Source organism: Leptidea sinapis, chromosome 21, assembly GCF_905404315.1.
Source record: "Leptidea sinapis chromosome 21, ilLepSina1.1, whole genome shotgun sequence".
NCBI lineage: Eukaryota > Metazoa > Arthropoda > Insecta > Lepidoptera > Pieridae > Leptidea > Leptidea sinapis.
In genome coordinates, this window is record NC_066285.1 from 7,975,008 (window position 1) to 8,001,218 (window position 26,211).

At 34.0% G+C, this 26,211-nt stretch overlaps 1 protein-coding gene across 2 annotated transcripts in view; it reads right to left on the reverse strand.

Annotated features, from left to right (window-relative positions):
- Window positions 1–788: 788 nt before the first annotated feature.
- The window catches only part of LOC126970476 (tumor necrosis factor receptor superfamily member wengen), a 28,945-nt gene continuing 3,522 nt past the window's right edge, over window positions 789–26,211 (reverse strand). For both annotated transcript variants that reach the window (XM_050816410.1, XM_050816409.1), the window contains exons 2-4: window positions 25,692–26,157; window positions 18,686–18,808; window positions 789–926 (exon numbers count right to left, since the gene is read on the reverse strand). In XM_050816410.1, coding sequence (XP_050672367.1) covers window positions 874–926; window positions 18,686–18,808; window positions 25,692–26,154 — 639 coding nt within the window. In that variant the 5' untranslated portion in view covers window positions 26,155–26,157 and the 3' untranslated portion in view covers window positions 789–873. The remainder of the gene's footprint in view (window positions 927–18,685; window positions 18,809–25,691; window positions 26,158–26,211) is intronic.

Sequence of the window (26,211 nt, forward strand, 5' to 3'; positions counted from 1 at the left end):
AAAATCGTTTATGCTATAATAACCTTTCCCACACAAACGTTTTTTAACACTTCTTTTAAATTTCGTAACACATTTGTTTTGTACATTTTCTGGGATCATATTGTAGAAGCATATACATCGCCCAACAAAAGACTTACTAACTCGACCCAACCGAGTAGTAGGCATAACAAGTTTATGTTTGTTCCTCGTGTTAACATTATGAATGTCACAGTTTCTAGAGAATTCCTCAATGTGCTTATGAACATACAGAACATTATAAAAAATGTATTGATAAGCAACAGTCAAAATGTTTATTTCTTTAAATTTTTCTCATAATGATTCTCTAGGACCTAGGTTATAAATCGCGCGAATAGCCCTCTTCTGCAGCACAAAGATGGTATTAATATCGGCCGCACTGCCCCATAACAATATACCATACGACATAATACTATGAAAATAACTAAAGTATACTAATCTCGCCGTATCTATGTCAGTTAACCGTCTAATTTTCTTAACCGCATATGCTGTAGAACTACGCCTATTCGCCAATCCTTCAATATGGGGGCCCCACTGCAATTTTGAACCAAGAGTATTGCCAAGAAATACAGCAGATTCCACTGGTTTTACCACCTCTCCATTCAATAAAATATTCGCATCTACATTTTTGACATTTGGCGCGGTGAATTTAATATATTTGGTTTTATGACTATTTAACAATAAGTTGGTATCCGACAGGTGGTAAGAATAACTGGTTTTGTGGTACTTTTCTACCAGGCTTTCATTTTTAAGAGTTAAAACAACAACAACCATACTATTAACTTGTTTATTTCGTTTTACAAAATATGTCTGCTATCAATACGCGCGAGGTTCGCTTGTACTTCATGCTCGGTGGTGTCAGGGCGAGTGTCCTTGCGTGTACACGTTACCCCACCCCTTAGCTCCGGGACCTGAAACCACAAAACATCGATTACATAAAAGTTAGACATAACTAATAGGTATAGGTCATTGTCCTGTATAAATACCACTGGATAGGCTTTTCCATAAGTTTGACAGCAAATTTTTTGTGCCTATTTAAAGCGCCACTCGCGAGCGTCCAGAGAACTATTTTGACGTATAACACAAATGACTGCGAATGAACGTACAATATTCTAAAGAATTTTTGCATTTTGAATTATCTTATATACTTCAAGAATAAAGTACCCAATTTTTTTTTGTAAATAGTTTCCCTCCATCTATCGATGTTTGCTGGGGTTGTCATCACTACTTTTAGTACCGCAGACTCTCGCTACATGGCCAACAGCGCCAAAATGGCGAATAACAAACAGCCACAAAAACACTATGACAGCCGCCCATTACTAGAGTCTCTAGCGCACTACGGAGTGAGATTTTGATTATTATCAGCGTGGTTACCAGAGTGACCAAAACTAAAGTGATTAAAGTTGACAATGTCAAAGTCAAAAATACTTTATTGACATAAAATCAAACAGATTGCTTGTCAACGTCAATCAAAAATAATACTATTTAAATACCTATATGCAGATTTCACAAAAGTTTATACAAGAGACAATCAATCAAATATTTTATCAAGACCTAGTGGACGTAATTATTATACCTATAGGTACTTTATTCCTGTACAATCTTAGAGATTATAATCGTATTATTATTAGAAAATGTCAATGAGCTAGATTAAAGAAGAACTATTTAAACACATAAGTATTTTGTTAATCGGTTCACATGATAACCATTTTGGAATCGAAAATATAATAATAATATTATTATATATATAGATAATAATCGCTCCTTTTAAAAAGTATTAGCACAAATATCTGTCTATTATCGGTTTATAACTTTAGTGTGCGTGGTAGGACTTATACTCGCGACTTGTATGTAATTTTTTTAAAACAATAAGGGACGATACGTCCTGTGAGATTGCGATTGAGACAAATTCACATTGAGATTGACAATTTCGACTCGCGCTGTCGAATTTATGTTTCTTTTTATGATAATAAGACGAGTAGGACATTCAGCTGATGTTTATTTATACGTCCTGCTGGTAGAATGAAGTGCCGCTCAGGATTCTTCTCAAACCCAAAAATTATGAGCGGCACCACAATTACGCTCGTCACCATGAGACATAAGATGTTAAATCTCATTTGCCCATTAATTTCACTACCTACGACGCCCTTCAGACCGTAACACAATAATGCATGCTTACACATTACTGCTTCACGGCAGAAATCGGCGCCGTTGTGTTACCCACAATCTAGCCGGCATCCAGTGCAAAGGAGCCTACAACTATTAAAACTATGTGTAAGTGTGCGTGCATTGCTCAAAATAGAGGTCAACCTTTACTCAATTTTTACGACGTTTTCACAGATGTCACAGTCTATCTAGCCGTATAAATATGACCTAAGTTTCATAGAATACTTAATATGCATTGCAGACTAAATTAACATCACATGTGAATTGCACATTTTGTGACTTGCATAACACATCTCTGGGACTGAATAAATATAAAATTCTTAGTTTCTTACGGAGTCAATGCTAATTGCGGTTTGCAGCGGCCGTATTTGAATTTACGACGTGCCCGCTCGCGAACGGAATTCAAAATAGTTCGCAGCTGCTTGGTGCATCCATTTTATGATACCACTCTCATGTTTTCCAGTTGTTACCGCGTATAATTTATATACGAAACGTGCTTAGTTTTAAATTTTAATATACTATGATACCTAGTACCTACCTACCCATGCATCATATGTGCGTACAGCCTGTGTAGGGTTGCCAATTCACTGTCGGTCAAAAATAGTACCTACTTAGTTCTAAAATAATTACCCGCAAAAATATAGTAGATAACGAAAAGATGAAAAATAATACTAGGTTTCAAAATAGATGCTTAAAAGAATATTTTTTGCTATTTTAATAATTTCATATCTCGTCATTTTGTTAGTTCCTTACAGAAAATATACGCGGATGTATATAGGTGGAAGTTGGCGAAATTGAGAGAAGAAATGATTTAAAATAATAATTTGTGAACTTGTTGAGATTTTTCAACTGTAGTAGTATCACCACTATTAGTATTACCACTGTTTATTCATTTTAGAAATAGAAAATTTAACTTCAACTCTTCAGTAATGGCTTTTGAGTAAAAGACACCTTACAAAATAATTACTAATCTTCTTAATATATATAAATTACGTGACACGTTGTTTGTCCGCGATGGACTCCTAAACTACTAAACGGATTTTAATGGTGATTACTTCATGGAGTGCAGTTTAGTCCAACTTGAGAGATAGGATAGTTTTTATTTCGATTTGGAACCCATAATTATTTTATAATTATATCCAATATTTGTTTAGTATGGACATATTTTCTGTGAGAGAATTTATTGACGTACGGTTTGACAGTTCTGCTGTGAAACACTTTCATAATAACAACAGGGAGCATATTTTACGAAATAATTCTTGATGTTATGAAATATTATAGAAAAATTCATAAAAAACAGTATTTTATTTATTATGTACAGGACAACGTCTGGTGTGTCAGCTAGTAATATTATAAATTAAGTTCATAAGTCCTTCTAAAACAGTTAACAAGGTTAAGTTAGGTTTGTCTCAAGGTGACGAGCGCAGTTGTAGAGCCGCTCAGAAGTTTTGGGTTTTTCAAGAATCCTGAGTGGCACTGCATTGTACCAGCAGGACGTATCACTAACCATTAGCTGAACATCCTACTCGTCTCGCCCCTTATTATCATAAAAAAAAACATAAATTCGACAGCGCGAGTCGAAATTGTCAATCTCAATGTGAATTTGTCTCAATCGAAATCTCACTTTGAATCATTTAATCATTTTTATGTTGAGGTTGATGCCATTGAAATATACTTACCCCCTTATTCGTAATAGTCTGCTAACTTAAAGCATTGCTAATTCTCACTCTGTCTTCTTTTATTGACCTAAGTCGGAATGAGAAAAAACACTCCTTAGCGGCTGTTTAAAGTTAGCGGACCATTATGAATAAGGGGGTAAGTAGTTGGGCCTCTAATACAGTAGGTTACTATATTATATAGTAGGGTTGGCAACTCTAAGCCTGTGGTACAGCTTACTGAGCAACTCAGGTTTATAAAGTGGAAGACCATAATATTACATTTTCTTTATAATTAAAAAAAAAACATTGTTTGTATGTTTATTCCATATGAATTCTGAAACCATTGATCGGATGTGTAATGAATTTTTTAATAGATTTGATAAATCTCAATTATAATATCCCTAGTTACTATTATAAATGTGAATGTAAGTTTGTTTGTTACGCTTTTACGCCGGAGCTACTGAACCGATTTAGATGAAATTTGGTACAGCGATAGACTAGAGCTTGGGAAAGGAACTAAGCAAACGAAGAACATTTTATCCCGGAAAAATCCACGGTTCCCGCAGAATTTGTGAAAAACTGAAATTCACGTCGATGAGCTATAACTATACCAATAGTAGGTTTTCCAACCTACCTAACCTTCCTCGAAATAATATTCATATAATATGTTGGGAATGGGAGCGAAAACGGGTATCGGAACTAGAATAGGACATGAGATAATCTTCAATTCCAAACTTGCTTGTTTTTTTTAAGAACCCTTTATCTAGTTGTATCCCTGTATCTAAGTTGCGGGCATCAGCTAGTACCTATTGTTAAAATAATACACCTTTTTAGTATAACAATATCTATATTAATTTGGAAATACAGAACTTTATTTTATTTTAATTAACCAAGGAAGCCATTCTTATGGATAATAAATAATAATACGCCGACTACCGTACATTACGTATTATGTGACAAGATAAATGACAGTGACAATGACGCATAAAGCCACAGAATAATAACAACATGTCAAATGCATTTTTAACACCTATATTATAAAAATTTACAAAAAGATACAATATGAGTGATCCTATAATCGTAACAGATTTTATCAGTCGGGTGTACGGAATCACGGAAGCTATGTAGGTATATGAATGTGTGGAAAAAAAAATTCAATGTACTAGTTTTAGACCCAATAACATTGGAAACGTCAAACGATATTAATCTTGCTGAAATTCACATTTAAAATATTATATCTAGCAGCGGCCATCTTAGATTTAAAAAAATATTCCAACTTAGAAACGGTATCCATTTTATTGCAATGTTAATTTATTATTGGTCAGGATTTTGCTTGGCAGCTATTTGCGATTTCACAAATAATCTCAAAATTAGTTTTCCGTGAATCCATTCCGAGAATCTTGGATATCATAATATTATTTTATGCTCTTTCCTCCCATTGCTTTCTTTTGTTGCTAATTATGTAGACGCAACCTAAAATCTGTATCTCAGTTGGTAACTCTTACAAGTTTCAGGATAAAAAGTACGGTAGGAATATCCTTTTCTGTACGTTTGAAAACTTGTGTGCAAAATTTCAGAATGATCGGTACAATAGTTTAAGCGCGAAAGTATGAAAAACAAACACATTATCACATTTAATAAAAGTTAAGATAGGAGTGTCTGTTTGTAATGTCAAAATAAAAGCTTTTTACTAAATGCAATTGAATATACCTAGACGGAATTTGTAAAAGAAAACCTTACGTTTTTTTGTTTACCAAACTGTTCGCTAACCTTTGAATCAATTATGACGGGTTTTTACTATCAGAGAGATATAAATGAGAGAGGAAATAAGGCTTATCTTCTACAAAATTTATTAGGATTCCATGCGAAAAAATTAAAACCAAAGAGATTGTACAAAAAACATCCTATTCAAGTCAACAATTTACGCAAGCGAAGTGGTTGACGCCCGCTTGATATAGGTAGGTAGGTAGGTACCTGTTTTAATAATCTGTGCCCATAATAATATAGCTGCTACAATTGAAAGATTACTCGCCATGTGCTTCTGTTTTAAAACGATCTAAGACTGAGGTCAGATGGATGTTTAGTTTAACAACTATTTATATCCAGATAGTTTATAAAATGTTGCATGCGATATGTTTATAAACATCACGATATTGGCAAGCGTGCGGGAACCGGGAACGTGCGAGAAATGCCTATTTCAGTCTTCATTTCCAGGAAGCCCACGTTATTACGAACACTAGACGAACGGCATAACCTTCAAACGTTCGCAAAATACTTCATCGCTTCTTGCGTCTAGCACACGAGACAATATCAAATTATATTGTGGTCGAGCCGTTCTATATTAAATCATTCCTCATTCAAGCCGGCTGGATACGTGATGTATTTATAAAGAGACAGATACTAATTTAATTTCAGACGTTTTATTCCACGCAACTTGTAGTTTTGACATTTAATGGCCGGAACTTTGTCGTTCCTTTAGGAATTGTTATAACTAGGCGTATAATATATTAATATAGGTACCTACTAGCATGTCGATATCTATTAAAGTTTACTACTATTTTTCTTGTTAAGTATGTTCAATTTAATATTTATTACAATAATTTGAGTGTCAAAAACACTGCGTCAAAAACGAAGAACGGAAATTGAACAGTGGGGTCATTTTGTTATATCTACTTCATCACAGAATTTGTGAATTCTCTACCCAACACTGTCAGAGCATGCTATGCAGCCATTGCAACAAATAATTAATTATTTTTGTACATATTTCCTCGTTATAATTTAAATATGTTAATATGATATTATGGATTATTACATTACATAATGTTATCAAATCGAAAATAATTTTCTTAGACCAACCAAGTTTCTTTTCTAGTTATGAATTGTTTTATTCTTCAGTATTATCCCTCTGTCAAGGATAGGTTACATAAGCTTTTTAATGAGAAAATCAATAATTAAAATTTTAAAATATACATTCGAAAATTGTATTGTAAGCTGACACATATTAAGGTGCTCTTCCACTGTCACTTTTTAGAGCTAGTGTGGCGGTAATTAGTGGAACAATTTGCAGCAATTTCAATAAAATGCTGCAATTGTTTTAGCAATGTTGTTTCTAATAAGTTAAACTGTACCTGTTGTTTTTTATTACATACATATTATAGTGGTTAATGATATTGACATAATGGTATTGAAGCACTAGAGGGCCCCAACTTCAGAGAGAAAATTTGATAGACAAAAATATTATATCAACATACCTACCTATGTAGGTACATTACTTTGTCATTGATAGTTTTTGAAGTGAAAACTTCTTTAGCGGCGTTGAGAACTTTTCTTGGGATGGGTATAAAATGTTAAACTCGCGTCAGGACACGTGTCCTGATCGAAAATTCGTAAGACAGTCGTTGAAATTATGGATGAAAGTTGATTTTTCTGAGAGATAAACTTTTTAATGTAAAATAATTGTAATAGTTCTGAAGTTTTAATTTTTTTAAATTATATAAATTATAATTTTTGTGTACGATAGCGCAATAAATGAATATTGTATTTAACCACTTAAATGCTAGTACTTTTATACTGATAAATAAAGCAATTCGTGCGAAATTATTCCCAACCATTCCAAAATATTCAAAAATGCACAACGTTGGATAATGTTCAAGTTTTCATTTCGAGCGCAACTGCGCGCTTATGTGACTTGTATAGGTCAAATTATAAACCGAATTTTGATACTTTGGGTTACATTATAGCGTCGGTAAATAGTTTTAGTGTCGATCCATTAAAAGCTTACACAAATCTTATCAAATCTCACTCATTAAATACTTTCACCTATGTTTATTTAGATGAAATATTCCTTCGTGTATTTTGGTCCGATACCTACCTACTAAACATTTTCTTGTGTTTTATAATAATTTAAAAAAATCTCAAATTGTTCCATGTTACGCAAGACCAAATGCAGTGGATATTAAAGTGAAAAATATCTCTTGCTCTTATTTTATTTTCGGTTTAGCTACGTTTCGCTTCCTTTAAGAGAGTGGGTAATTGCCTACCATACCTTTTGGTAAGTTGCGGTAAACGCCCCGCTCACAAATTGGTTATTCAAAAGTCCTAAGTGCGAAAACTAAAAGCAAATGTTAGGTAATCATTTACATCTTCATGGTAAGCATGTCTTATCATTTACAATCAGGTCTTAATTGTCTTGTTACCTCTCATCACCAAAAAGTATCCATTATAAACAAATTATAAATAAAAAAACTTTAATTTCTTTTTGATACAAAATGCAGCGAACTGGTTACAACATAACGACTTGTTTACGCGGAAAACGTGTAAAGCGGCCTAATTTGTATTCTCCAATTACCTTCATAAACATACCTCGTGGCACGATCTTAGAGAAGGATCAAAAACAATAGAGTGCAGTATAATCTCTATAAGCCTTCAAACACCTTCGTATTATCCAAGTGCACGTGACTGGAGGATTAATCAATTGTTATAATAACGTCATGAACACACGATGCGACTACGATGCAATCGGATACGGTGGACCCACATCGTTGTCAATGCAACCAACTACATTTATGACAGTTGAATGTTATTTCACAACCAGTGATTAAGGATGATTGTTGAGCTGTTTGATTACGTCTTAGAAGGAATCCATTTGCAATTACACGTCATGTGACTATAAATGCGACTAAACAGAATATTTATGTGAAATTTTATGTGTATTTTATCGAGTGAGTATTGAATGGTTTATATTTACAACTAGCTGACCCGACAAACGTTGTTTTGCCATATAAATTATTTTTAGGGTTAAACTGTTTCTTGGACATTGCAACATTACTTTAATTTTCTAAAATAAAAGAATTATTCTAAAATAAACGTTAAGCCTAAGTTACTCCTTATTACATCAGCTACCTGCCAATAAAAGTCCCGTCAAAATCGTTCAGCCATTTCAGAGATTAGCCGGAACAAACAGAAAGACAGACAGACAAAAATTGTAAAAAATGTTATTTTGGTATATGTACCGTATATATATTCATTTACATGTAGTAAAAAACGGTTATTTCAATATTACAAACAGACACTCCAATTTTATTTATGGGCCCTTTAGATAGCGCGGTCATCATATTATCTTCCTTATTATTATTATTGTTTTATGTCGAAAACTTTTATAGAAATTTTATTTTGAGAGTTTTATGAGACGTAGCTGTCACGTTTGCCTTTGCAACAATCGCTCGATTAGAATACCTACTCTTTGTCCATACCTACTCTGTGGTTTTACTAACCTCGCCTTGATTTGTTTGCGGTAGACGTTATACAATAACTGACGATAAAAATAATTCTAAAGAAAACAATAAATGATTTAACGACTTTTACAACACAAGCGTTCCAATAAGAAAGACGTTGAATAAAACCGCACGAATACTTGACCTCTATTTGGCAATATGTTGGTCAAACTGTATCGGCGACAATGATATTCACGTGCCGTCAATACAAATGACTGTTTCATTTCACAGTAAAGTGTTTTTTATCAGATCTCTCTTTGGGGTTCTTTGCCTAAGTAATACCAACGGAACTGTATTATTATGATTCCGCTGCCCACCAGCAAAAAAGTCTCATAAATTATAGTAGAATAATTAATTAATAACCTTAATAATCGCTGCGACTATATCTCTAATCTTTGTAGTTAAATCACATGAAATCTTTCGAAAACGTCTAATACAGCTGCACTAAACTAAACTTAAAAAATAATTATAAAATTGGCAGTTGTAGAGAGAAGTTTGAAATTTCATAATGGCTAAAAAACAATTCAATTTATTTTTAAAACTTATTTTTAATAATATATTAATCAAACAAAAACACAATTTCAACAATGCATATTATATACACATTGAACTTTTAACTAAATTCATTCAATTTCACTTATAAGATATGCGCAGCACTAATGTTGCACAATACGTCAGCTGTATAGCTACAGATATACTGCTTTAAGTATTTCGGTGACGCGAACTTACGAGATTTGACCTACCCAAAAAGTGTCTATCTGTATGTTTATTTTTTTATTCTTGCATGCGCTAGTCATGAGCATGTCGGTGCGCGAACTCCTAAGATTTTCTAAGTTAGCTGAAGATTTTTTTTTTGTTATTATTATTTTTGTTATTTGAAGAATTTTCATTTCAAATATGTACTCGACTCACACTTGGCATATACATTCACCACACCCTATTTCTTAAATGAAAATGCTGCACGTATTACTATTATTTATTAATACTATTTTCTAGTTACGAGTGTCTTCTACGATATTTGAATAATTATTTATAAATTTTTGTAATAATATTTTTATATTTATAGTTTTAAAGAGACACATACCACCAAATTGCTTGTTGCTATAAAAAGCAAAAACGATTTTCTGGTAACCATCCTTTCATCTTATACTTATATAATATATATAATATTATAAATCTGCAGTGTTTGTTTGTTTGAACGCGCTAATCTCTGGTACTACTGGTCCGATTTGAATGATTCTTTCAGTGTTGGGTAGTCCATTTATCGAGGAAGGCTATGTTTTTTTTCAAAATTAGGGATCCGTAATAAAATTGCTATTTTGTAACACAAGGTGTAAAATCGAAAACCTATTTTTGCGTGCGCTGCAAAAACTATTGACAATAGAACAAAATGATGTACAGGCTATAATATAGGCAATATTTTATTACTTATAAAACTATCGCGTGAATTATACTTTATATGGCAAAACAACGTTTGCCGGATCAGCTAGTAACAGAATAAAAGTTAAAGAGAGCACAATATACACATTTACGAAAAAACTAATAAAATAAAAACAAAACGTAAAATATTATCTTACAATTCTGCTCAAGCGATTTACATCAAAATCATCTTTGATACAATTGTACGTGAAAAGGAGTTTCTCCCAAACTTCCGATTTCACCAAAAATATACTGATTTTGGTAATATCAGTATATTTTTGGTGCATATCTCCATCTACATCTACAAAGCGAAAAATTGTTCGGTGGTAAGAAGTTTTCTTTCCTAAATCCCAATGACAATCAACCAATTCTAGATTTGTAGAAGGTGTGTACTGTAGGTAACCTCAGGCTGCAAGTACCCAAAAAAATAGCATGTGTGCAATTCACACGTGGTAGAAGTGAAACCTTCAAAAATGTTGGCTTCAAGATAATGAAACGAATGTAAAATTTCGGGAAGAGGATAATTGTAGGTTTTAGTTATGATCATAGTGATACAAAGTTTGATAATTATTTTACATTTTATTCGTATATATAACATAGATTTATTCATATTTACATTTTCGATAAATGATACAAGACGCTTATGGTAACTAAAGTATGAAGTTAATACTTAGTTTTTAATATGGTCAATATATCTTTGGAATACTGCGTCGATTACTGTGTTTGATACAGTGCCACTGCTGCACGTTTTCAAATTTAATTTGGCGTCTAAAAACTCAATCAAGGGAATTGCCGATGCAAAATTTACATTAAAATCCCCACTTAGATTCATCGGAATTTTATCGTTATCTTTGTCTTTCGAATCACAACAATGCTAAAGTTTTCACTTCAAAATAATGATTTATGATCCCTGGGTCTCAGGGTGACCGGTTAACTATCGCATTACGTAAGCCCTATTGGTACGGTGTACTTAATGTATGTACCTACTAGTTTAGACCAATCTTAGACCAAGTTGTATGCTCTAAGCTGTAAGTTTTCTAGTCGTATCGGTTCTGGAATAAAGCATCCAGTAGTTGAGTCCAAAACGTTGTAAAATTAGGCTGCCATTAATCTAAACAACTCCAGTGAACATTGCCATGTTACAGGCATGCCTCCAACTATTACTTATTATTATTACTAAAAAAGGAGTGTGCTTTAGATCACACGATAGAAGAAAAAATATTAGTTTATAATGTAGTTCAATAACGAAATGAAATAATCAAGAAATTCGTTCTCGTAACGCTAGCGTTCGGTCGCAACGTTCTCGTTACGGATTCACCAGTTTAGGGCTCGGACACATGTCTACGGTGCGGCGCCCTAGACGTGTGTCCGAGCCCATACTCCCCAAGTAAAGAAATCACCGTTCGCGCAACGCTAGCGTTCGTTGGTAACGCTCTCGCCACGCATTCACCTGTGTACTTCCCAAGTCAAACATGTGTGAAGAAGTTTTACTACAAGAATTTACTCGATGTATTATACATATGAGTTACTTATCGCGCGTTGCCAGGCGGGTCAGTTTGTTGACTTATGGAAAGCAAGCTGATTGAATATTATTGATAATAAATCTTCGATAGTGACGTCTCGCATGTTAAACGGGGAGCGATGCACGACGCAACATCCGGAGCCCAAAAAGGAAAGGAAATTCACTCGTGAATTTGCAATTAACTGGTGCCTGCGTAATTTAAATACTATTTCCCTTTCAAAATATTATTTTGTCGTAACTATGAGTTCTTCGACTGTCTCCTATTTAAATTTTTCACCACTTTTACTTGTTTTGGACAAAGTGGGTACTTATACACAAATTAATTTGAAAACAAAATTTGTGAACGATGCGGCACTCGGATTCGCATTACTTGCGAGCGCTCTTCCACTGAGCCAACCGTTCCAGTAACGTAAAGTTCATATATTTTGATATGTCTTTGTTCAACTCTCAGGTTGTGGCTTCATCTACAGAATCTACTTTACAGTTGTTGTAGATTTTTTTAAATAAAAAAATAATAATTTGTTTAGATTTGAAAGAGCCTCATCTGAAGTCAATTTCCTAATATGCAAATATTGGGGATGAACCTGCTCATCAACTGTAAAGTAGATCCTGTAGATCGTATTAGTCTCGTCATAAAAAAATCGTTATATGTCTAATCCCGCCTATCTGATAGATATTCTGCTACTGCAGCACTGACCTCTACTATATACCACTGGACTGGCGGCTGTCAAAGTGCTTTTGTGCCTGTTTGATATACGCCATTTTGGCGCTGTTGGCCATATAGCGAGAGTCTGCGGAACTCAAACTAGTGATGACAATCTCAGCTAAGCAAAGACCAATAGGAATACTATTTACAAAAAAACAATTGTGTAGTTTATTACATTGTTTCTTGCGTTGTTTTAACTGTTCTAACATAACCTAACCTAACCAATTTTAATGAATTGCAGTTGATAGAGCTTTGGGGATTTATTACTTTCACTAATTTATGGCTGTATGAGCTTGAACCCTTTGCCTGTACTTATATTTTACTAAGAAACCAAAATCATTTTATGACAGGTTTTAGCCTCCCGCCGCGATGGCAGCGCTCATCTAGTGTTTATTTACGTGATTTATCTGTTTTAGGTTAGAATTTTTTCGTCATTGATATTCGCCATTTTGGCGCTGTTGGCCATGTAGCGAGAGTCTGCGGAACTAAAACTAGTGATGACAATCTCAGATAAGCAAAGACCGATAGGAATACTATTTATAAAAGACAATTGTGCACTTTATTACGTTGTTTCCTGAAGTATAAGTAACACGGAAAACGAACGCAACTAATTCAAAATGCAACAATACTTCAGAGTATTGTATGTTCCTTAGAAGCCATTTGTATTATAAGTCTAATTTAGTTCTATGGACGCTTCCAAGTGGCGCTTCAAAGAGGCACAAAAAATTTGCTGTCAAACATATGGAACAGCCTGTCCAGTGGTAGATATTTATACATGTCAGTGTACTGCAGGGTAGTAAGATTTGCAACAACATATTATTACTAAGGTTAGACTTGTTTCTAAAAATAAGCATACAAAGGCTCAGTTTTATAGGTTTGCGTCAAATTTGAAAATAATTAATTGATTTGAAAAAAATCTAATATATAAAATTATCGAGTCCCGGTGTTTATACCAAACTCCTCCGAAACGGCTGAAGCGATTTGTATGAAATTTTGTGTGCATATTGGGTAAGTCTGAGAATCGGCCTCGTAATAATAATACACCTAAATACATTTTTTTCATTTTTTTTGACATTTTTTTTATGCATTGAAAAATACATCCAACGTCGAATTTTCGCCCTTCTACGATCTCAAACTATTTTTGTATCGCGATTTTTATATTATTCTGTTCCATCCACATAACCGCTATAGGGTTGCAAGATGGCCATCGAATACAATAATTATTGTAGTATGATATATTTGGTAGGCCTGAGAATCGATCGTCATCTATTTTTTATACCCCAAAAATTGTAATTATTGATTTTTTTTATTACTTTATATGGCAATACAACGTTTGATGGGTCAGCTAGTAACTTATAAAACCAATAAACCAGGCGAAGATATCAAGATATAAGTAAGTACCTATTAGGAAATTACTTCCCATTTTTCCAATCGTAGCTGTACTAATGAGAAAATAGTTATTAGAATCTAATCACAATTAAAATATAGACAAATTAAATTGATAACCTCCTCTTTTTAGTGATAGGCTAAAACAAGTAGACGATTTTAACAGAGTGCTTGCGTTTTTGCGATAGGAATAGATGAATGGTATTTGGATGTTAATTAATTGTTAGTTAACTTCAGTAAACTTTGTATTTATTACTATAATTTTTGTAATATGTTTACCTTTTTATTTATAATTAATTACTTACTTTTATATTGTAATTGTACGTAATTCCAGAAAAACGTTCCAAACCACTCATGTCGAAATTGAGTTAAGAACACAAAACTGGTCAAGTGAGTCATATTAACGGACTGACAAAAACTGGCAGCCCTACTGTCACTCTGACTGTGACATGATGACTTAGTATTCCAACCCACATGTATGGAATACACTAATATTTATTAAACTTCGAATTCCTTAAAACGCGATATTTGTGGCTTTTTTTTAGGAGCTACATCCAATTGGCTCACGCCGTTTTATTAAAGTATAAATAAATAAAGTACATGTCTGACCGCTCTTATATCGTAGACGAAGTGTAGTTTATAGTGTGGTAATAAAGCGAGTAAATCCGATAATCTATTATTGTCTACACAAATATGAAACTCGGCAGGGAAGCTTCGGGATCGTTTCCTGGCGCGGAGAAATGGGGCCGGCTCTGACGCACATTTTTACCTACACATCCGCTCCTCATCTTGAGATGAACATTTTTTATGCGTCTCCCTAATTAGATGTGGCGCGATCTTTCCTATATTTCCGCCGTTATATCCGGTGCCGATACATCAATGTAATTTCTTTGGTACATTTAGAATGACATACATTGCAACATGCAACGCTTATAAAAGGTCTTGAAAATTCAATTTAAATCCCGGCACATATATCCTATGTTCTAAGGCATTCTATTGTCTCTGCCTAACCCGACGGGAACAAGGCATGAGTGTATGAACTGATAAAAAAAACATGAACCTAAGTTAAAATTTAAGATGTTAAATAGTATTTGTATAGCACATAACACAAATTCAAATATATGTTCAATCGACTTATTGAAAGTCAAAAACTAGAACCCATTCAGAAATTTATGCCTCAGTCCTGAGAAGAACGTGCATCTTCTTTTTAAAAAAATATCTATTAATATTATTTCTTCTAATTAAATATTACTTCTCCGTGTCATGTAATTCTGAAATGACAAAGGTAAGATAAAGACAAAAAGCTTTAAAACCCCCGATAGCCCACTGGTTAGTGTCACTGCCTACTGAGGATTCGAATCCCGGTAGTGCAATCAGTTATATGATGAATATGAATGTTTGTTTCCGAGTCATGGATGTTTATTTGTATATATGTATGTTAAAGTAAGTATATTGTATTAAATATATCGTTGTCTTGTACCCATACTACAGGCTAGTAGTTTGGGGCAAGATAATTTGTGTAAAAGTGTATCAATATTTATTATTTATTATGAATCACACACTATTTATTATAAATAACACAGAGAGAGTGGAAAAAAATAAAAATTATTCCAAACAATCAATCGATTGATAAATTAAAGTTCAACGCACCAATAAATATCTCGATAGTTTTATTTACGATGAGTTGTGGTCGAAATCGATCGAAGCAGGAAGTGAGAGGCTTCCCGGCGGGTCGAGTGAAAACCTGGGACCGGAAAGGGCCGCGGTATACGACTGTGGTGTGAACGACTGGCTTGTATTACAAATTACTTCTTAATGTAGCCACGTATGCGACCGATATGGAAGGAGGAACTGTCAAAGAATTCGTTGCTAATAATAATAATAACATGGTCATATTTAAGAAGACTAGAGATAGAGATTAAACAGCTATTGGGGCTGTAAGAGACAAAACAATATAATAACAATGATTTTTGCGAACGAAAATTTACAGACTTTCTTACAAATATCACAAGTGCGGGGCCCGTAGCAAAACCTTCAATAAGCCCTCTATTTATATTGGAACTAGCTTCTACCGGCGACTTCGTCTACGCGGAGAAGTTACTTTATGTAGCATTCTTTATTTTGTAAGTTACTTTGCAAATAATTCACATTAAACTAAATATATTTATTCTTTTTCTTCTTCTTCTTATTCAATATCTTCTTATCAAGTGCATAAGGACAAAGTTTCATGGTGTCATCTTTGATACTAACGAAATTCTATGCCAACTCTCACTCACTATTTCAACAACTCCGAACCTCTTATTCGCGTCCTTAACATGTCCTTTTTCCAAGTTCTATTCTACCTTTGTGCAAAATTTCATCAAAATCGTTTCAGTGGTTTAGGCGTGAAAGCGTAACAAACAAACTTACATTCACATTTATAATATTATTAATAATAGGGGTAATTCGGTGATCGAATGTCTAATGTGGATAGTCTTAATAGTAGGAAACTCAAATTCAATATACTACATTTTAACTTACTCAAAAAAATACGCTCAGGCAGAGATAAATGGGTTTACATATGCGGGGCCCCTTACGCCTGGGGCGTTTAGCAATTGCTAGTCTTGCTGGGAATTAATGTAAAACTGGGAATTAATGTTAAACTAAAATTAAAATTCAAAGGGAATAAAAATAGTACATAATTGAAATAGTTCTGAATTGTAAAATTAAGCAAGTGGTTAATCCGGCACAGAGTTTTAAACTAAGTTAAGTACACATGAAACGACTGCATTAAATAGTTCCTATACGCAGTATATAACTGACTTGTACCACAAGAATTGATCTACGTAAGCTCCTAGAAATCTATATTTAGTTTCTGGAGAAACGAATCAATAACACTTTCGTTAACAAGAACAATGTTATACGTCAATCCACGGAAGCATTACTGAGTTAAATGTACATGTTATAAACTGGAGCGGATAGCACAGTTTCCAAATTAATTAATTTCAGCACAACTTGTATGAATCATGAGTTCGAAATATTATCGACCCAAAAATCATAATTCTTTTAGAATGAGTAAATTTGAAAAAAAATTTCATTTTTTAATTAATGAATTGCGGTGAGTATAACTGTTAGGCAGGTAGTTTCTTGCAAAAAATTTAGATAGTTATTCTTACCGCCGAAGATTTTTTAAAGATGAAAGACTTTATCGTTACTTTTCTGACAAAAAAAAAATTACTTTGCTCAGAAGCTTCATACTTCAAAAGGTGCTGATCCACCTGCTGGTATGTAACAGTAATTAATAAGTATAAAGTAAATAAGTAGTTACTCCCTCAGTATGGTTACTAGTTACTGCTGCTATTTTTTTTCGTATTGATATAGACAATATTAAATCAAAGGAAATTAAGTGACCTATATAACATGACACGTCAAGAATCAAAACGAACTGTTAAAGTTTTTGTTAATCTATAAATATCTAGTTACCAAGTTTTTGTGAGAGATTGAATTTTAGCTTCAACTAACTTCACATGCCGTGTAATCAAAGTTTGTTATAATAATAACATAAAACTTGTGTTCGGATAAGAGTAAAGATCGTAAATTTAGCAGTACTCTGTAAATCTTTTGGAGTCAGTATTTTAAACCGATTTAAATCTAGTTTGCCTGGCCGTATGCCAGAGATATGCCGTCGGCGTGATGTACTGACGTGTGTCCGAGCTTCGAGTTAAGATAACCGGCCTCGAAGCCAATGAAAGTTATTATGGTGACGCGAGTAAACATTCCTTTTTAAGGTTACTTTTATGGCATCTATGTAGACGAAAGCATGGAGAGGTCAATGCGCTTTCTCTTCTGATGTTACGTTGCTTGTAAATTTAGGTATATACCAACGATGTCATTTTTTATTCATTTAAGTCTACTTGATAACATAACTGTTACTATTATTGCGCTATTCAAATTGTTGAAAATCTCATTAAATTAAACATCAAATATAATATCATATTTTAGGCGTTTTTTGTGTATGGAACACAAAAATACGCTGCCTTTTTAAGGCCTGGACCGTCTTCCATAATCGTAATAAACGCAGTTGGCATAAAGCAGCTGTTACATTTTAAATCTGCAACAAGTGGAGAAAGGTCCTTGTGAACCGCTCTTCAGATGAACAGGACACAACCCCATTCTGCGACAGAGATCAGATAAACCGGAAGTGAGGATTGGGAACACGAAATTTAACGACTAGAAGGTATGTACGTGGTTAAATGAAAGGAAATGCTATCGCACTTCCCCTCACTTTCTCCCGATCAAACGGCTCTTTGGAATACACCCTGTGATGAATGCAGTAGAAGACACACAATAAAGTCTATACAACGCCCAGTAATCGCTGGATGATCCAACAATGTCTTTTCGGTGTTCGAATTCATATTTACGTTTATTCCCCGCTTTATAAGGTCGGCAACGGCCTCGTGATTATTCTTGTGTTACACGAGAGAATATAAACCGCGCGTTTGTCCTCCTTTTTCATAAAAAATCCATTAATTATTTTGACTGTGGTTCTATTGTTACTGACCTATTAAGGCATCTTTGGCGAAGTGTATATTGCAGTAGAGATGGTGATCGGTGGACACGATTGGCTCGGCCGGCGCCTCCCCCGACTCCATAAGTCTCAGCTTTGCTGACAACTCTTCTACATCTATAACAAAAAATAATAAAATTTCGCAAAATATTCCACTCAATATACAATATGCTTTGTACTACACCTTATTGCAAAGTGCCCTCGTATGGATACGGAGTAGGTAAACATATTTTAAAACGATAATGAATACGAAAATTTATACCTCAGACCTGAGAAGAAAGGGCGTAATAAACTCAACAGGATTCTTTGATTTATGATAAGATTTAGTTGGACGACATTACAGACCACCATTGCTCTTGGAATAAGAGGGTCACCAGCGAAAATACGATTACTCGCTAAATACGCCATTTTACGCCAGTCCCTGCAACTTAAGACACGTTTTCATACATTTCTTAACGCTGAATACGATTCGTCATCCCGTTTAGTACTCCAACAATAGAAGAACATGAATCCCTGATACTGCAGTTTTCCTGGATATTCTTCCATTGATGACAATGTAGCACCCTATGGAATTAAATCAATTGAAGATCTTATTGAGAATGTGAATAACACACAAAAAGGAGCCCTAAGTGAGAATGATAAAGGCGAAGAGGAGTCAACTCCGATTTTGTCAATCGTCCAGCCATTATTCATATTCGGCTGTTAGTGATTCAGGACGCCTTGCAGCTTCTTTAAATCAAATCGAAGACGCACTGCAAAAGTTTGTAATTGCTAATGCATCAAAATCTTATTAACCACTGCCGTCACACTCACAGAAAACTATAATAAGATTCTTTAAAAAAACACTCATAACCATACTTACAATCCACACACTCACCCAAACACACGCACGTACACATATTCCCATACAATCCCTCCCCCATATAAAACGTACTATTTTCTCTCCTAGCTATAAAATATTATTAGCTTTTACCCGCGACTTCGTCCGCGTTGAATAGTTCGGGCAATCTTTTAGGATACTTTTCAAACAATACACATACAAACTGCTCTTTCCGCTGCTGGCAGCGCTCTTCTATGATACAGCGTATATTCCTTGTCAGTGTGGATAGTATTTTCCTGTGAACTTTAATCTCCTATTTCATCCCCATATAGATCAAAGTTTTAAAAATCGAACAAATATTTATAAATTTTTTCTTATCAAGTGCCTAAATACAAAGTTTCATGGTTTTATCTTCGATAATGATGAATTTACATACAAACTGCCATCCTCTATTTCAACCGCTCCATTTATATAGCAATACTAGGTAGCCTATGTCCTTTTCCAAACTCTAGTCTATCCCAGTACTAAATTATAACAAAATTGTTTCGGTGGTTTCGGCGTGAAAGCGTATCAAACAAACTTACTTAATTCACTATAATATTAGTAGGGATATTATTATGTTTCTATATCAAGTAGGACAAGAATTTAAGAATTTCCTCGAAAGTAAGTATGTATACCTAATATAGAATAAGTGTTAAACAAATAAGTGATGAAATGTGCTATAGATTGTATGAAAAATAAACCTGGTATCCTTTACATTACAAGAAAAGTAAAAATATTCTATCGATAATTGATGTAGTACGCTTCCTCATTAAAGCTTGCATCTAGCAACAATTATAATATAAATTTCAATTCAGCCAAACATTTAGGTCATCATTGTGCTAATTTTGGTATAATGAAATGCGCACAAAAGGCACCGTTAGCTATTGTTATGATGTCGGTTGGCAAGCTGTTCGGCGCAGGTCAGAATTAGTAGCGCACATGTTCAAACAAACCAGCATTGTTTACATCAAGCCGAGCTCGTGTGAGCAACCCCGGTTTCTGCCGACCGCCGGCTCTGTGGAGCCATAGATAACCTGAAGCACGTGTGGTTCTGGCCCACGTTCACTGCACTCATTATAGCTTCGATTTCGTTTTTACCGTCTTCAGATTCAGGCTGAGATTTAGAGCGTACTTGGACTTTACTGAGACTTTACTTACGTTTAACTTAGCTGAGTGTAAGCTTAGCATAATCTTTGATTTCGTTTTTATAGTCATTTGACAGCTAAAATTATTACATTATATACAGCTTTTTTCTCATCAAACCCATACGTGTGGAGTATCTATGGATTGACGTTTCTAATATTTATATTTTTTTTAAACTGAATAGTTTGCATGAGAGACACTTCCAAAGTGGTAAAATGTGCATGATTAAATTAAATAAAATATGCAAACAGAAGTTTCGATAGAAATCGAAAGATGGTTTGTACGAGATCTAGTATGTAGTTACTTTTAATAGGTATAAGTGATGAGAGCTCATTTTCCATTTAAATAGTTTAATATAAATTTCCTTTCTATATAACTTTTATATTCCTTTCTGCTATGGAGCTCTTCATGGGCGAGTCCGACTCGCACTCGGCCGCTTTTTGACTATAATATTACATAATCCGAAATAGAATTTATATAAATTTTCTCGATAGAAAAAAAAAAACAGCAAAGTAGAGCATTGTGCAACGATTAGTACCATTTTTATAGCAGACTTTTATTGAACAAAAGATTTATTAATTATTATCATTAATTCGCTTTTCCCAATATCGCTAACACATGCTATTGGCGTAAGGCAAAGGCAAAGGATATTCATGTTATTAATTATACCCATTATATTTTGATCTCTTTGATTATACTATTAACCACTAAGTTATGTCATGCTTATAACATAACAGTCAAATATTTTTTGGCACCTAATTAATTGGACTTTACATAAAATCTGTCGTGACGGCGACCATCGCTTGCTTCTATATTATATATTGCTTCTACGTTAATTATTTCTAAAATATCCGATTCTAAGCTATATGTATTAATATATTATTAAAGTTTGTTTTAAACAAATATTGATGCGTATGTCAGCCGATCTAACGAAAACAGAAGAAAATCATATTTTTTATTTACCTTAGTGAGATATAGACTAAGGATTAGGTGTGTGGTAGATATCAAAGTGATAGATATCTACATTATTTATATTTACGTTACTATAAACACTAAAATTTAGTAGACTACTATAATTTGAGACACAATTAATGACAAAATATTAAATATTCTTGTTTCAGAGGGATCTTTCCAGGATTTGAGTTAAGAGTTTTGATAATCTTAGAATTACATGCGATTAAATATTTACCATGAAAAAATTGTGAAGGCATACTCATGGAAAAAGCGATGCAATCATTTTGTTGAAAATTAAAGTAGGTATTGAACCTTTTAATTAAACCTAATAAGATTTTTTGAGAAACTAGACAGGAATATTTTCAAAATTAGCACTTAGTAGAACTTAATTTTAGAAAAGATACAGCAGAAAACACACACATATATATATATAATATACTAGCTGACCCGGCAAACGTTGTTTTGCCATATAAAGTATAATTCACGCGATAGTTTTATAAGTAATAAAATATTGCCTTAGCCTGTACATCATTTTGTTCTATAGTCAATAGTTTTTGCAGCGCACGCAAAAATAGGTTTTCGATTTTACACCTTGTGTTACAAAATAGCAATTTTATTAGGAATCCCTAATTTTGAAAAAAAAACATTGCCTATAGCCTTCCTCGATAAATGGACTACCCAACACTGAAAGAATCATTCAAATCGGACCAGTAGTACCAGAGATTAGCGCGTTCAAACAAACAAACAAACACTGCAGCTTTATAATATTATAGTATAGATGAGTAAGTAAATTAGCTATATGATCTACCTATATAAAACCGAGGGTTGTATACATTCGGCCTGAATTTGCTGGATTGTATAACTCTCCACTTCCAAGTACCTATCATTCCTTATTCCTTATCCTTGGCTTATAATTATTTGTAGTATAACGAATACAATTTCTTGTTTTGGTCACAGATTTTTGTCTAGTTACTGTGATAGTAAAATTACAGATGCACGTCAGGTAACAAAAGCGGCAGGACTGTCCACTTCCTTGGCTTTGATTTAGTTTAAATTGTATTATTTAACATAAATAATTTCCAAAAGAAAGAACGGTACAAAACTGAAAATCTATCATTGTTTCAAACAAGACTATGAAGCTGTGGCGTGAGCATAAACTATAACAACAGTTTTGTTTCTATGCTGAGCAATAACAGATTTTGTACCGGTAGATATCCATTACTAAATCTGTATGGCAAGGGCATTGAAGGACGAAATTAAAAATATAATACGGACGTGCGACTCAAAGCTTGTGTGCATGAAGGTTCGGCGATTATCTTTTAATCTTTAAGCTATTTATATTCTGTGGACGTGCGTTTAAAGTTTACACTGTTAGCTCTCGGCTATAAACAGACACTTAAGTTTTTGGTGTCTGCCAATAACAATCATTTAAAAGTTTTTTAGGCATCTTTATGCCTAAATATAAGCAAGCAATACTGAATAAAGATTTAATCTAAAATATCAAGTAAATCCGAGAATAAAAACCTTACATCCAAAGCAGAAGGATAGTAAATTGTGCGTGGAAATTGTTGTACTTCTATGACAAGTCCCTATTTAAATGAAATGACTTACTATCTTTATTTATAAATTGTTATGAAACTAGCGATCATCTCGTAGTCTACAACCATAATAATATAACGAGTAGGTCACAGGATCATCGTGAATCGTCCTAAATAAACAAATTGTATCGACCCCTAATATGAGGACTCCTTGATATGCTACTTTTTATGCCAATGATATTCGTGTTAATATCTGATTGTACTGTTATGTGCTTTGCAGCCCTAGCAGCTTGTTATGTTAGAATCAGTAAAATTTGCAATTTATAACGAAAATAACAGAAATGGACCTAAGACACTTCCTTGAGGTGTCCCAGCTTTCAAATTCCAAACTGAATAATATGTATTTTAAAAAAATATTCTGGTTCACATATCATCATCGCTATATATATATATATATATATATATTTAGGAGTAAGTATGATACCAACGATAATATTATAATGGAACGCAGCCAATTTTATTTTTGCCTCAATTGAGTTATTTCACTTTCAAAATACTAATATTTTACATAAAATTATTTTTGGTCACCGTCTACAAAAAGGACGTTTGATAAAAGGCGACACGAGTTAATTGAGAATTCAAATATACCCAATATCAATAAACCTAACTTTATGGCCTATATACGATAATTTCTAGAGATATTTTATATAGTTGGTTCTAATAATGGTACTTGGGACACACCAAGGCACTTTATATATTTTAGACAGTTGGTGCCGGACTGGTGCCACTTGACAATAGGCCGGGTATCGTACCGCGAACTGACAGCATTGGCTCGACCATAGCAAAATAGATAAAGTTACCATATTATTAACATTTCTATGGACAAGATGCGTAAAACTGCGAGAGCGCCAATCCGGCCGACAAGCGTCCCGAAGTTTCTAAGTCAATCCCATAATATGATATGATGTATAAAATGTTAATTTGTACATGAAAAGTGCGAAATAAATGATTTTGTAAAAAATGATTTTTGATAACCGACTGTAGGTATATTATGTGTGGCGGTCGTCCACAGTGCGGTTTTCAAGGAGCCTTCTGCCACATACTACAAAGCTGTGGAATGAGCTTCCTTGTGCGGTGTTTCCGGGACGATACGACATGGGTACTTTAAATTAAAAGCGCGTACACCTTCCTTAAAGGTCGGCAACGCTCCTGTGATTCCTCTGGTGTTGCAAGAGAATGTGGGCGGCGGTGATCACTTAACACCAGTTGACCCGTACGCTCATTTGTACTCCTTTTCCATAAAAATATTAAATATATCTTTAGAAACGCAATTTTACTGTATTTTCTAATTAAAGTTACGTTAGGTTACGTAATAAGTATTCTCATATACAAGAGCATTTGATGAGTCAAGCTTACGCTGTTAATTTCAAACGCTAAAACACTTTTCTTCTTATAATATACATTATCAAATTAGTATATCTTCCCCACCATCTGAATGTATGGCGTACCACCACAGTGCGGTTTTCAATTAACTTTCTACCACGTACAACCAAGCTGTGGAATAAGATTCCTTGCGTGTTTTCAGGATGATTCAAAAAAAGTGCGTACACTTTTCTCAAAGGCCAGTAACGCTCTAGTATTTTATTTAGTTATTAATGTTAAAAAATATTTAAGTATTTCTATTTCTATTACCATAACATTAAAGGGAATGTATTACTTTTTACATTTTTATTTCTGCAACTCAACTCCAAGTGAATTGGAAGATTTCAAAATAGTTAAAAAAAACTCACGGTTCACTCGCTTTTCATATAGTAAAGAGAAAGTTACAATGGGAAAACCGTAGTAGTTAGTTAAAAATCGAAAACAGAACAGAGGGGAACCGTTGATTCTTATTCACTAAGTAGGTGAATGGTGAATTTTTCTATTAGGTATTCAAATTCAAATATTTTGATACAAAAAAGGAATTATCACTTATTGAAAGTCAAATATTACCACCAAATTGAAAAAGTATGCGTCAGACCTGAGAAGAATGGGCGCAAGAAACTCAGCGGGTTTATTTTTTTTCATAAAATATATAAAGTTAAATATATTAAATTATAAGTTACAATGTAATATCGTTCAATAAAACTTATTATTTAATAGCCTGAGGGCGGTCGCTCCATTGTCAATTCTTTTAAATTTCGTAATGTTTTGAGTATTTTCTGGGATCTTGTTGTAAAAGCATATACATCGCTCCTCAAAAGTCTTACTAACTCGACTTATCCGAGTAGTATGCATTACAACAAGGTACAGTATGATTGCCATAAACTGTGATAGAAGATGCAACAAATATGATAATTGTGGATTAGAGCGACATCTCAAGTGAATTTCCTAATATGCAAATATTGGGGTTGAGCAGGTTATCAACTGTAAAGTAGATCCTGTAGATGAAGCCTCAACCTGAGAGTTGAACAAAGCATACATAATATGACATGATGATGATATGATGTTAAAAGTTTCGTACCTGACTTAAGCGCTTGTTTGAGAAGCCTCCACTGCCTCGCATGGTACAAGGAGAGCGTCACAACGACCACAAAGAACACAACACAACCACTTGCCGCTAACGCTAATGTTGATGCTTGTACACCCCACTCATTAGAACTGTCATTCACTTCACCGCTGTAATCCTTGTACTCATAATAATCGTAATCATCAGATTCACTCGCGCTCGAATCATTGTCTTTGCGAATCGAAGTGTTGAAGGGCCAGATGCGAACCTCATGTAAAGGTTGGCAAATAGTGTCTCTGTGAACTTCGCAGGGGTATTTGACTGCGAGGAGTCTGGGGTCGCATCGAGTGCAAAGAACGCAGTTGCTCAGCTCAGGGTTCCACCAGGTTTTGCCTCGCTCGCAGGCACCGCTACCCAGCACTGGACTGAGCGCCAAAGTACCAATCAGCAAACATATCCCCGTTATTTCTCCTCGCATTACCTGAAACATATTAAACATTACAATTGGGAGGCTCCTTTGCACCGGATGCCGGCT